Source organism: Clarias gariepinus, chromosome 23 (assembly GCF_024256425.1).
Source record: "Clarias gariepinus isolate MV-2021 ecotype Netherlands chromosome 23, CGAR_prim_01v2, whole genome shotgun sequence".
NCBI lineage: Eukaryota > Metazoa > Chordata > Actinopteri > Siluriformes > Clariidae > Clarias > Clarias gariepinus.
Genome location: NC_071122.1, coordinates 5,071,315 through 5,084,830, shown reverse-complemented (window position 1 = coordinate 5,084,830; position 13,516 = coordinate 5,071,315). Strand labels below are relative to the sequence as shown.

The window sequence follows — 13,516 nt, the reverse complement described above, 5'->3', positions numbered from 1 at the left end:
TAGTTTTTATATTTGATTTTGTTCTTTCTAGTTCTATTTACCCTATATTTTAATTCTCATATTTATTTCCTATTACTATTCTAGTCTTCTATTTTAGGTCACGAGCAGTTGCCTAAGCATTTCACTGCATATCGTACTGTGTATGACTGTGTATGTGACAAATAAAATTTGAATTTTGATTTTTGATTTTTGAAAATATAAAATCTTGAAAGAAAGCAAACAGCGCCACCACGTGGCACAGATTAATAACTGCATGTGTTATTCAGTGAAGAGTGGCAGCACTTCTATAAGTGTGTTATACAGTATACGTGTTTAAGCACGTTTTACTTGCGTGCAAATAGAAAAAAAAAACAATAAAAGACTTTTGAGGAGTGAAATGGTTCTGTTTGGTACTACACGGTACTACACGGTACTAGCTAAGCTAAGCTAAGCTAAGCTCGGAAAAGGGACAGGAGATGTCAAGAGTTTCTTTTCTCCTTCCTCTTGTCCTTTTTCGGAGTGTTTGGGAGGCGCAGACATGGAGGAGAAACACACACACACACACAGAGAGATGATTTTCTGTTTGTTAGTTTTTAATTAAATCTCGGCGACACGGACCTGAGGCGGGTGAAGTTCGGTTAACGAGATTTTTACGGGAATTAAGTTTTAGACGCGACGTTTGCGACTCGCATCGACGCCGAGAAAAACACTTTTATTTCTCCTTATTTCACTCCGAGTCGGTGATGAATGTGAGTCCAGAGGAGGTAAATATGTTTTTTTGTTAATAACTGGAGGTAAACAAGACACTCACAGTTCGCTAAACTGTACAGCTTCGGTTATTTAGCTCAATAAGAGTTTGTTTAGCTCAAGGTTTTAAATAAACTAATTTATACTAATATTTAATGAACTCATATTTCAAATTATGAGTGCCTTTTTAAAGATGTAACCTAATGTTAAAGGTTTTTTATTTTTTTTATTTTTTTTTACCTCAAAGAGAAACAAAAAACGTATCATGTTAATTCCTGAATGTTTAAACACTAATCATAAAAACGATTATTTAGTTAAAACTATTTGTATAAAAAAAAAAAAAAAAAACCTCCTTAGTCACGTGACTAGAGCTGGTTATAATATGTAAGATGTTCTGTTTATCAGTCAGCAGTTTGTGCAGCCCTGTAACTAATGCACATTCCTGCATCATGTTTAATTTAACCTTTAGAATCCTAAAAAAAGGTTTTCTCTTATTTCATGGTCACACCAAAATCAGAAGGTAAAAAAAACAAACAAAAAAAACATATATATATATATATATACTAAGCAAAAAAAAAAAAAAGAAACGTCCCTTTTTCAGGACTGTGTATTTCAACAATAATGTTGTAAAAATCCAAATTTTACAGATCTTTATTGTAAAGGGTTTAAACAATGTTTTCCATGCATGTTCAATTACCGTTAATCAATTAATTAACATGCACCTGTGGAATGGTCGTTAAGAACTTAACAGCTTACAGAAAGTAGGCATTTAAGGTCACAGTTCTAAAAACGCAGGACACTAAAGAGACTTGTCTACCGACTGTGAAAAACACTCAAAGAAAGATGCCCAGGGTCCCTGCTCATCTGCGTGAACGTGCATTAGGCATGCTGCAGGGAGGCATGAGGACCGCTGATGTGGCTAGGGCGATAAATCGCCATGTCCAGCTGATCATCCTCGCAGTGGGAGACCACGTGTAACAACACCTGCACAGGATCGGTACATTCGAATATCACACCCGCGTGACAGGTACAGGATGGCCACAACAACTGCCCGAGTCACACCAGGAACACACAATCCCTCCATCAGTGCTCAGACTGTCCGCAATAGGCAGTCCATGAGGAGGAGATGCACTGCAGTACTTCAAGCAGCTGGTGGCCACACCAGATACTGACTGGTACTTTTGATTTTGAGCCTCCCTTCATTTAGGGACACATTGGGAAACATTTTTAGTTTATGTCTTATGGTGTTGACTCTTTTAGTGTTCATACAAATATTTACACGTTGAGTTTACTGAAACTAAAAACAGTTGAAAGTCAGAGGACGTTTCTTTTTTTGCTGTTTATATATATATATATATAAATAAAAGACAAGCTGAATATATCTTTAACTAAATATAGATGGGTAGTGATTTTACCAGCCTAATGAATGTTAGCTAATGTTTATTTGATCCATGAATAGTAATACATTTATAAAATCCAAAATAAGTTTAATACAAGTCAGCCTGGGTGCGTACATAAGAATTCAGCACACAAGCTGACTTAGGAAACTTGTATTATCTTATTTATTAATTTTTTTTTTTGGATCCAAATCATTGGTTTCTTCCATGCCGATTAAAGCACCAAGAAACCAATGATTTGGCAAAGATCATAAACTGATTGTATGTTAAACAAGGACAATTTTTTTTGGTTTAAAACTGGTGCGAAGACTTTAATAGTCTAGTAAGTTCTGAAACTTTTGAAATAGTCCTTAGTAAAGTCATAATGCTTCATGAATTAACAGTAGGCCTAATCTTAATTGGTTTTCCTAATCATTATAGCATCGCTTTAATAACGCCAAGGGTCATGGCTTGTTGTAAAGTTAGTTAAGGGGACTTGTACGGTAAAATAGTTACTACTGTAGTCACTTTACATGTCGTTGAGTTTTGATGATTAGCCAAAAATAAGCATATGTTGTACATTTATGTCATGTAGATTACCTGATAGGACCCTCTATATACATCCAGTCAGCTTTATTGTTCTGTATTTAGGATGCAGAGTATAAGGGCAATAACATACAGCACTGCTCCATACAGTGTGAGCCATGTATCTTTACTTAGACCACAAAACCAACATTTTAGCAAGTAAAAATACCTTTAATATAGTTCAATGTATGCTCAAAAAAATAAGATTACAACAAACCAAATACTGAAGCTTATTTGTAATTAAAGTATGTTAAGTCTGGCAGATAATTTTGCTAGTTTTAAGAATTTAATTCTTGAATCTTCTGTCAATAGATTAAGCAATTTTCATTTATAATTTTAGTAACATTTGTCCAGAAATAAGTGCAATAGTTTTAGTTTTATTATATTTAAATATAGATAAGTTTGGCTAGAATCACAAATATTTCTCTTGTTAAGATGACATTTTTTTGCAGTGTAGTCACAAGTTATCAGAAATGAACATGTGCCTGCGTCTCATTCCACATACCTCTGTACTAAATGTTAAACCTTCTGTTACAGTGACTGAGAACGTATTTTATAGTGATCCTGATGACATCGAGCTAAATTGTTGCTGATCCTCTGAACTGCCTATCTGTTCTTAAGGTGTTGGAGATGGACACATGGCTGCAGCAGCAGGGTCTGTGTGCGACAGTCTCCTCTGATGCGGAGCGATTGGAATATCTGTGGCGTGTCCTTGTCGAGAAGGAGAACAGTGTGAGGATGCTCACTCGGGAACTTAAGGAAGTGCGAGCTAAACATGCTGCTGAAAATGACACGGTAATTTCTGGTAATGGAATGTTTGCATAGTTTACAGCTAGAGAAGCTTGTACTGTACTCTGGAGCTGCACTGAGAGTAAGATTGAGCTTAGCGCTTGTTAGAGGTTTTGGGGATTTTTTTTTTCACCAAAATATGTCCTCTATTTTACAGAACATCCAGTGCAGTATGCTTACATTTTTATACGTCAGCGTTAAATTGTGTTTCTGCTATTTTCCAAATCTTTACATGGTTTGTACATCTGTGTGTATGTATGTACAGGTTCAGCTCTGCCTTCAGGACATCCGGAGCCTTTCCAAGACAAGGCACTCCATGGCACTGGAGCTCGAGTGGGAAAATGAAACTCTCCGCTCCAGCCTGACAGAGCTCAATCTGGAGCAAGGTTCACTCTCCTTATTTTATACATTATGATTTGCTTTAAAAAAAAAAAAAAAAAGGTTGCACACTTAAATCTTTCTTTGACTGACATTAGCTTTGATTATGGTGTTTTGGATCCAGGAATAACCCTATGTAGAAAGACATTTTGCTCCAAAGTCCATTTGTTCCAAAGTCCTTTTTTTTTTCTTTTTAATTATTATTATTATTTTTTTTCCCCCCTGATTTTCTCCCTAATTAAGTCGTGTCCAATTCCTCCCCGTCACTAGGGGGCTCCCACATTAAGGCTACTACTACCACTCAGTCGGGAGGGCGAAGACTATCACGTGTTTCCTCCGAACCACGTGACGCCAGCCGACCGCATCTTTTCGAACTGCTTGCTCACGCACCGATAGGGGCGGAGTAACACACTCGGAGGAAAGCGCTAGCCGCTCCTTCCCCGTGCGGGAGCTCACAGACGCCCCTGATTGGCTGTAAAGCCCTGATTAATGTGGGGGCACAAGGTACCTCTCATTCCTCCCCTCTGAGAGAGCTCGGCCAATCAGCTCTCTCTAGACCTCCGGCTGTGAGAGGTAACAGCATCACTCGGGGATCGAACCAGCGATCTCCGGATGATAGGGCGAGCACTATACCACTGTGCCCCAAAGTCTATTTTTTATGCTACCTAGCAAATTAAAGCCTTTTTTCTCACTTACAAGTGAGAAAGCCTTTACAAGTTTTTTTGGACACGCAGCTGTTTAGTCCCAATCCTGTTGATTGTCATCACATTGTGTTTGTATGTAAATGCTCTTACTTTCACTATTAAAACACAGCTCTGGGCCCGTATTTACTAAGCGTCTCAGAGTAAGAAATTGCTCCTAAGTGGCCAAAAATTCCCAGAGTAATGCAATTTTGGTCCTACTTTTAGGAGTAGAAATAAGATCTATTTTTTTACATTCTAAAAAGAAAATTACTTCTATCTTCATAAAAGTGTAGTAGTAGCATTATATATACACTCACCTAAAGGATTATTAGGAACACCAGACTAATACGGTGTTTGACCCGCTTTCGCCCTAGAACTGCCTTAATTCTACGTGGCATTGATTCAACAAGGTGCTGAAAGCATTGTTTAGAAATGTTGGCCCATATTGATAGGATAGCATCTTGCAGTTGATGAAGATTTGTGGGATGCACATCCAGGGCACGAAGCTCTCGTTCCACCACATCCCAAAGATGCTCTATTGGGTTGAGATCTGGTGACTGTGGGGGCCATTTTAGTACAGTGAACTCATTGTCATGTTCAAGAAACCAATTTGAAATGATTCAAGCTTTGTGACATGGTGCATTATCCTGCTGGAAGTAGCCATCAGAGGATGGGTACATGGTGGTCATTAAGGGATGGACATGGTCAGAAACAATGCTTAGGTAGCTCGTGGCATTTAAACGATGCCCAATTGGCACTAAGGGGCCTAAAGTGTGCCAAGAAAACATCCCCCACACCATAACACCACCACCACCAGCCTGCACAGTGGTAACAAGGCATGATGGATCCATGTTCTCATTCTGTTTACGCCAAATTCTGACTCTACCATTTGAATGTCTCAACAGAAATCGAGACTCATCAGACCAGGCAACATTTTCCCAGTCTTCAACTGTCCAATTTTGGTGAGCTCGTGCAAATTGTAGCCTCTTTTTCCTATTTGTAGTGGAGATGAGTGGTACCCGGTGGGGTCTTCTGCTGTTGTAGCCCATCCGCCTCAAGGTTGTGCGTGTTGTGGCTTCACAAATGCTTTGCTGCAGACCTCGGTTGTAACGAGTGGTTATTTCAGTCAAAGTTGCTCTTCTATCAGCTTGAATCAGTCGGCCCATTCTCCTCTGACCTCTAGCATCAACAAGGCATTTTCGCCCACAGGACTGCCGCATACTGGATGTTTTTCCCTTTTCACACTATTCTTTGTAAACCCTAGAAATTGTTGTGCGTGAAAATCCCAGTAACTGAGCAGATTGTGAAATACTCAGACCGGCCTGTCTGGCACCAACAACCATGCCACGCTCAAAATTGCTTAAATCACCTTTCTTTTCCATTCTGACATTCAGTTTGGAGTTCAGGAGATTGTCTTGATCAGGACCACACCCCTTAATGCATTGAAGCAACTGCCATGTGATTGGTTAATTAGATAATTGCATTGATGAGAAATTCAACAGGTGTTCCTAATAATCCTTTAGGTGAGTGTATATAAAATGTATATTTATATAAAATTGAGTGTAAAATTGAGTTTCCTTTATAAGCAGCACCACATTACTGTAAGATTATTAACATGGTGTCCCCCGTTTTTCTGACAGGTGGCACTGATGTTTTGTACAATTTGTTTCCACTTACTTTTTTATCTTTTGAGGTAAGAATAGGGCAGAATTTTGCTTTACTTATTTCTTTACAATTGCAAGCAAAATGCCTTCATCCTCTCTTTCTTTTCAAAGTCATTTGATCAGACTATGACAGTTCTACACAGCTCTGTTTGTAGGGGCTTAAAAGAGTTGTGATTAAAGCAGTCTAATTAGAATAACATAATGAAGCCAAGTCACGCATCTATGAGTTTTGTCTGTGTGCATTAAGCTTTCACACTAAGCTGCCGCTTTCCCACCATTTAAAACTACAAAAACCTGTCAAAAACTACACCACCACTATAATGTGAAGCCTAATTTGCGGCTCTCAGTGTCGTAAACAGTGACGTCACAGGCTTCCTTTGGCGCAGTCCTAATCCTCGCTGAAAAAAAAAAAAGAAAAAGAGTATGACGCTTCCTGAAGAACTTTTATGTCCTTCCTAAATGAACTTTGAAGCGCAATTGAAAGAAGTGATTCTGAGACGCTTACTGTGATTAATACAGGCCCTGGGTTCTACTTAAATGTGTTTATCCATGCAACAAAGTGTTTAAGTCATCTCTTTTCATGATTTTTTTTCTGACCACATCTTCCATTAAGCTGAAGGTTCAGCACAGCCATTAACAAGTTTTAATAATTGGTTGGATATTTTGTAACCCAATTTTCGGTTCGATGCTTCTGAAGTGAATGGGCAGTGTATTACAGAAAGGGGTAATTATGCTGTTTAAGTAAACACTTTTCTGCCGTTTAAGTAAACTGTCTTCCTGTTTGCATGCACAGAGGCTCAGAAGAGTGAGATAGCAGAGATGTTGGTGCAGGAGGGCCTAGCTGAGGTCATGACCAGCAGCCTGAGCGAGCAGGTGGCTTACCTTCTTGCAGACCGAGCTGCTCTCATGGAGAAGATTCAAGCTCTGAAAAATGAATCAAAGATGTTAAATGCAAAGAGTGCTCAGAAGGAAAAAACTCTTGATGAGAATGTAGAAAAGGTCAACTTACTCAGGATTTTTTTTTTATTATTATTATTTTGATTTTTAAGAATGTTTTGGCCCTGAAAACATATATTTTCCACAAGGTGGCGCCATTGAGAGGTCAAAGCCCTTGGAGGAGGTTGCTTGGTTTCAGGAAAGCTGCACAGGCCAAGCAGGTATTTAAAAATGTTTTTTATGTCGGTCTCCTCGTACTGTATGATCTTTTACAAATCATGCATATCCAGCCTGATTTACATGACCTTCACCTTCTGACTTCTTGTTTTATTGCCACTCACTCACTCACATAGCCATCATTTCAGCATGGGAAGACATTTTTACCTTAAGAAGACGTTTTTTACTTCCTTTAACATTTACAAAAAGTATGTACTTCTGCTCAAAGACAACCTACAGTTAAAACTGTCACTATGTTAGGATGATGACCAGGCAAAAGAGGACAAAATGTCTAAGAACAGAGAGTGGAGTTTGCTAGAGAGGGACCTGGACGAGGCCTCTACCAGGCTGAATCTGGCTCACAAGGAGATCCGGCGCCTCACTGACGAGCTCGAGTCAGCTCACCTGACCAAGAGTATTTTCGGTAAGAGCTTTATAGGTATTTTAGTGTATTTCTGTGTGGGTCAGATATACAGTGGTGTGAAAAACTATTTGCCCCCTTCCTGATTTCTTATTCTTTTGCATGTTTGTCACACTTAAATGTTTCTGCTCATCAAAAACCGTTAACTATTAGTCAAAGATAACATAATTGAACACAAAATGCAGTTTTTAAATGAAGATTATGTTATTAAGGGAGAAAAAAAACTCAAAATCTACATGGCCCTGTGTGAAAAAGTAATTGCCCCCCCTTGTTAAAAAATAACTTAACTGTGGTTTATCACAGTTAAAAGTTCAATTTCTGTAGTCACCCCCAGGCCTGATTACTGCCACACCTGTTTCAATTAAAAAATCACTTAAATAGAAGCTACCTGACACAGAGAAGTAGACCAAAAGCACCTCAAAAGCTAGACATTATGCCAAGATCCAAAGAAATTCAGAAAAAAATGAGAACAAAAGTAATTGAGATCTATCAGGCTGGTAAAGGTTATAAAGCCATTTCCAAAGCCTTGGGACTCCAGCGAACCACAGTGAGAGCCATTATCCACAAATGGCAAAAACATGGAACAGTGGTGAACCTTCCCAGGAGTGGCCAGCCGACCAAAATTACCCCAAGAGCGCAGAGACAACTCATCCGAGAGGCCACAAAAGACCCCAGGACAACAACTAAAGAACTGCAGGCCTCACTTGCCTCAATTAAGGTCAGTGTTCACGACTCCACCAAAAGAAAGAGACTGGGCAAAAACGGCCTGCATGGCAGATTTCCAAGGCGCAAACCACTTAAGCAAAAAGAACATTAAGGCTCGTCTCAATTTTGCTAAAAAACATCTCAATGATTGCCAAAACTTTTGGGAAAATACCTTGTGGACCGACGAGACAAAAGTTTAACTTTTTGGAAGGTGCGTGTCCCGTTACATCTGGCGTAAAAGTAACACAGCATTTCAGAAAAAGAACACCATACCAACAGTAAAATATGGTGGTGGTAGTGTGATGGTCTGGGGTTGTTTTGCTGCTTCAGGACCTGGATGGCTTGCTGTGATAGATGGAACCATGAATTCTACCGTCTACCAAAAAATCCTGAAGGAGAATGTCCGGCCATCTGTTCATCAACTCAAGCTGAAGCGATCTTGGGTGCTGCAGCAGGACAATGACCCAAAACACACCAGCAAATCCACCTCTGAATGGCTGAAGAAAAACAAAATGAAGACTTTGGAGTGGCCTAGTCAAAGTCCTGACCTGAATCCTATTGAGATGTTGTGGCATGACCTTAAAAAGGCGGTTCATGCTAGAAAACTCTCAAATAAAGCTGAATTACAACAATTCTGCAAAGATGAGTGGGCCAAAATTCCTCCAGAGCTCTGTAAAAGACTCGTTGCAAGTTATCGCAAACACTTGATTGCAGTTATTGCTGCTAAGGGTGGCCCAATCAGTTATTAGGTTCAGGGGGCAATTACTTTTTCACACAGGGCCATGTAAGTTTGGATTTTTTTTCTCCCTAAATAATAAAAACCATCATTTAAAAACTGCATTTTGTGTTTACTTGTGTTATCTTTGACTAATAGTTAAATGTGTTTGATGATCAGAAACATTTAAGTGTGACAAACATGCAAAAGAATAAGAAATCAGGAAGGGGGCAAATAGTTTTTCACACCACTGTATGTATACTGAGAGGAATATATATTTTTTCCAGAGTCAGAGCTCCATGAAGCACAGGAGGAAGCTGAGCAGCTCAGTCGTGAAGTGGAGAAGCTGAAACTTCGTGATAGTAACAACTTCCTCACACAGCTTTGCGTTTAAACCTAATTGCTCTTCTTTACCTGTGGAAAATTTGCAAAAAGGCGTCTTTACCAATTTAAAAAATGGCAAATAAGAATTTGTTTTTAGTGAAACCTCACCTTAAATACTTCATTGGTCATCATAAGATTAATTAGTTAATTACAAGCAGCTTAATTAACTGTCTTAATTTTATCATTGCTGTAATTTTCACAAACCACAAGATATCACTGTTTTTGCAGTTTTAAGGCTTCTGAGCGATTCCCAGCACAATAATTTGACATTTATATATAATATACCTGACATTAAGACTAAACTAAACTGTCACGTCTGCAGATTTGGTCGAGGTTCAGGCTGTTAAGGAGATGAACGAGGTCATGGATTCTGAGATCCATCACCTGAGGGACAGCATTCACACCATGCAAGCACAACTCATAGACCTGGTAGACACATATACATGTGCAGTGTTTTTAGTCATCTTTTAGTTAGATAATTAGTTAGCTAAATATTTTATTATTATTATTACTATACTATTCACCTTAATTAAATATATTTTTAAATAATTAGATTACTAGAAACTTTAGGGAGATGGAGGAGGAGGACGAAGTACTGTACACTTTGACCTGGAAACTGACACCAGTAAAGCGAACACATCTCCTTGTTCCCTGAGCATTTTCAGTTCTGGATCATGTCCAAAAGTCCTGTTGTTGTTGTTTTTTCCCTCTCATGTCAGACTCCCCAGACTGGCTCTCTACCCAAAGCCAAGAAGAAGAAACAAAATGACACCAATAAAAGGTAGAATTTCTCACTGAGGTTCTCTGATGTCATCATTAGAAATTTTTTTTGCAAGGCTCTTTTTAAAAACTGATCATTTTTAATCAAACAGTAGTTTTAATTTAACTATTTCAAGTTTTTTTTTATTGGTTTTAATTTTCCAGGTGCCGTAAAGAGCTAGAGGAGGGGCTTAGCAATCTGCAGGTCGTCATGAACCTCCAGGCAGAGCTCGAACAGGAGACGTTGCTGAGAAAGAAGATCGAGGAGAAGAGTGATGATGTGAGGAAGATGGAGGAGGCAGAACAGCTGAGTTTAAGACTCTGGGGTGAAGATCACTATGCAAAAATAAGGCATCTTCAGGAAAAGTTAAGGGGGGAGCCAGAAGTGGTGGAACATCTCACGCAGACTTCGTGTAACTACGGGGTAAATTAAACTAAAATAATTGTAATGGATTTATTGATGATAAATATTTATCATGATAATACAAAAGTGTTTGATCTTTAAATGGGAAAAATTACATTATCATCAGGAATAAATTAAAATTTAATTAGGAAATGTCACTACAACAGTGATGTAATAAATGAATATCTTTTAAGTGTCGTTTTTCTTGCCTTTTCCCCTGGTATGGGTCATTTCTGATATCTCTCCTTCATTTATCGATTAGCCTGGGTTAATTTTCTAAGCTAACACTCATAAAGCACGGGGCGTGGGCTGCCTGTGCAGCTGGTAGACCGACTGCACGTGTTTAGGTCACTCTTCATGCTTTAACCTAATTAACATGCTCTTTGGTGATAATAGCTGGTGGCTGTAAAAAAAGAACCGGCACGAAATCTCAAATCCGTCCTCGCTGAGCTGCAGGGACGAGACCTGACCTCAGAAGTACAGAGTACCACACAGGTGAGAAACATCTTAAAGAGCAGCTTTCCTACAAGAGCATCGATTTTTAGATCTTATCTTCTCTGCAGGATGTCCTCAAGACCGAGCTTCAGGAGCAAGATAACCTGAAGGTATCAGACACGGGTTGTGGAAATTGTGTAAAAGACTAAACAATTCTAAGGTGTCTGCAGATGTAGGTTGTTTTAATGACCTCAGTGTGTGTGTGGATCTCCAGCTTAGACAGGACATCGAGAAGCTGGAGGAGTTTTGTGGGAAACTCCGGACTGAGCTCCAGCAGGTCCACTGTAACCTTCACTTTTATATCAGGTATGAGAGAGACACACGCACACACTTTCTTTTACGCATGTTTTTATTATTTATTGCTAATTCTAAACAATGACTATTTTTGGCCAATCTGACAGGATTTCTGAAAGGATTAAATTGTATTTATTTATTTGTTTAAAATGAATGGATTTTTTGATGGCTGACAATAATACCTACTGTAAATGTGTATAAAATTTTCTGCTAAACTTAGCCATCCAAGAAACCTGATGCTAACTGACAGGATTTATGACAGGATGCTAATTCCTATTTATTTGTATTTATAGTTTTGACACCTAACCAGAGCTATCCAACCAACATAACACTGACTAAACATGATTCCTGAGAGGATTTTAAACTCTAAGCCTTCATAATCCTAATAAAATTAGCCAGATACTAACATTAACTCTGACTGGATTCCCAGAAGAAGATTTTGGGCAATATATATATATATATATATATATATATATATATATATATATATATATATATATTTTTTTTTTTTTTATTCTGCTCTGATGACTAAGTCATCTTGGTTAAGTTTGCAAACCTTACTGGTCTTATAAGATAGCTTATATAAGAATCTTCACTGCTTAGGCTAACAAGACAATTTTCCCCTTAAATTCTATAACGTTAGCCATCCAGCTAGCATATCATAACCACACTGTTCTTAGTGGATATTTTCTTCATGCTTAATTTTCAATGCTATTGCTAGGATTTCTGATAATTTATTTAAATAAATGTAGTCTTCCCTGCTAAAACTAGCTGGCTAGCTAACATGATCCTGACATCATTTCTGAGAGGATTTTTATGTCCCAATCAGAAATACCCAGCAAGAGTGAACCTGAGAGACATTTTATAAACACTTTCAAAAACATCTTTATTGCTAACGTTAACCTAATCCTCTGAAAGGATTTTTAACATCAAAAAAGGTAATTCCTGTTTGTTTATAAATATTTGTAGTCTTGACTGCTATCCAGCTAGCTAGCTTAAGCTAATCATATTCAGGCAATATGTTGAGGAGAACATTTCTCAGCATATTCACCGCTAATCCTGTCTTGAAGGTGGATTTTAACTTATCTGACTGAAGATTTTTAACATTTAGCATAAGCTAAACTGACAGGATTAGTCCACATAAACCTCTGAGTCTCTTTGGAATGTCATACATCTGATTCCTCAGGAAAGTAATGTGACTGTAAACTTTGTTTTTTCGTTTGTTGTAGAAAATATGATGAGATGAAGGTGCGCCACAGAGAGAAACTTGCCGAAGCTAAGCAGGTGTATCTGCGAGAGATGGCGTGGCGTGATCAGAAGATCGAGGAGCAGGAGTGGGAGCTGGACATCCTCACAAAGCGACTTAAGAAGGCAAATTGAGGCTTGTTCTTGATCAAGACAATGTGAGACTAGAAAAAAAAGGCTACAGACGTATGACTATAAATTACAGTTTAATGTTTCTGACCAGGAGAGTGACATGGTAAAGATGGTGATGGCTGAGAACGAAGCGTTGCTCCTGACCAAGAAGACGCTGCTATGTCAGCTGCATGAAGCTGAACAGAATAGAAAAAATGCAGCAGACAAAATTTACACTCTGCAGCTAAGGTAAGGAAAATCCATCAGCTCATCCTGGTAACACGTTTACATCAAATGTAGTTGCACAGCTTTGTAGCTGTTTTTTAACTGGTATATTTGTGCTTTTGTGTTTCAGAGTAGATTTCCTGGAGAAAGACAGCGTGCAGCAGTGGGAGATGAACATGGAGAAGTCCACGCGGATTGCTAAACTTGAGAGACGGCTGTGGGATGTCGAATCTTTCAAAAGCTCTCAGGTACTGGATTACCTTGTTATTAGGATCAACTTTCGTTTTTTTTACGCCATACACAAGGTTACAGTTTTATGGTCAGACTTAGCATGTGAATGGACCTTTGTGAGACACCCGTGTGTAGGGAGGCTTTTTTTAAAGAAGGCTGAATCCCAAATCCCGCA

The 13,516-nt window shown here is 38.6% G+C and overlaps 2 protein-coding genes across 5 annotated transcripts in view; both read left to right on the top strand.

The window, feature by feature from the left end:
• The first annotated feature begins 715 nt into the window (after window positions 1-715).
• Window positions 716-10,154, top strand: si:dkey-264d12.5 (cytospin-A). Of its 3 annotated transcripts, none has more exons than XM_053483867.1 (9): window positions 716-743; window positions 3,309-3,482; window positions 3,742-3,862; window positions 5,443-5,499; window positions 6,995-7,200; window positions 7,287-7,358; window positions 7,615-7,777; window positions 9,482-9,556; window positions 9,901-10,154. In XM_053483867.1, exons 1-9 carry the CDS (start codon window positions 723-725, stop codon window positions 10,047-10,049), a joined length of 1,038 nt encoding a protein of 345 aa, XP_053339842.1. In that variant the 5' UTR covers window positions 716-722; the 3' UTR covers window positions 10,050-10,154. The 3 variants fall into 3 exon arrangements, with proteins under 3 accessions (XP_053339842.1, XP_053339844.1, XP_053339843.1); XM_053483868.1 differs by lacking the exon at window positions 716-743 and adding an exon at window positions 1,799-1,901; XM_053483869.1 differs by lacking the exon at window positions 5,443-5,499.
• Window positions 10,125-13,516, top strand: part of LOC128511172 (filamin-A-interacting protein 1-like) — an 8,463-nt gene continuing 5,071 nt past the window's right edge. The window contains exons 1-8 of one of the 2 annotated variants that reach the window (XM_053483865.1): window positions 10,125-10,359; window positions 10,503-10,761; window positions 11,137-11,235; window positions 11,304-11,345; window positions 11,450-11,541; window positions 12,759-12,900; window positions 12,998-13,134; window positions 13,241-13,358. In XM_053483865.1, coding sequence (XP_053339840.1) covers window positions 10,253-10,359; window positions 10,503-10,761; window positions 11,137-11,235; window positions 11,304-11,345; window positions 11,450-11,541; window positions 12,759-12,900; window positions 12,998-13,134; window positions 13,241-13,358 — 996 coding nt within the window. In that variant the 5' untranslated portion in view covers window positions 10,125-10,252. The remainder of the gene's footprint in view (window positions 10,360-10,502; window positions 10,762-11,136; window positions 11,236-11,303; window positions 11,346-11,449; window positions 11,542-12,758; window positions 12,901-12,997; window positions 13,135-13,240; window positions 13,359-13,516) is intronic. The other variant, XM_053483866.1, reaches the window with a different exon arrangement.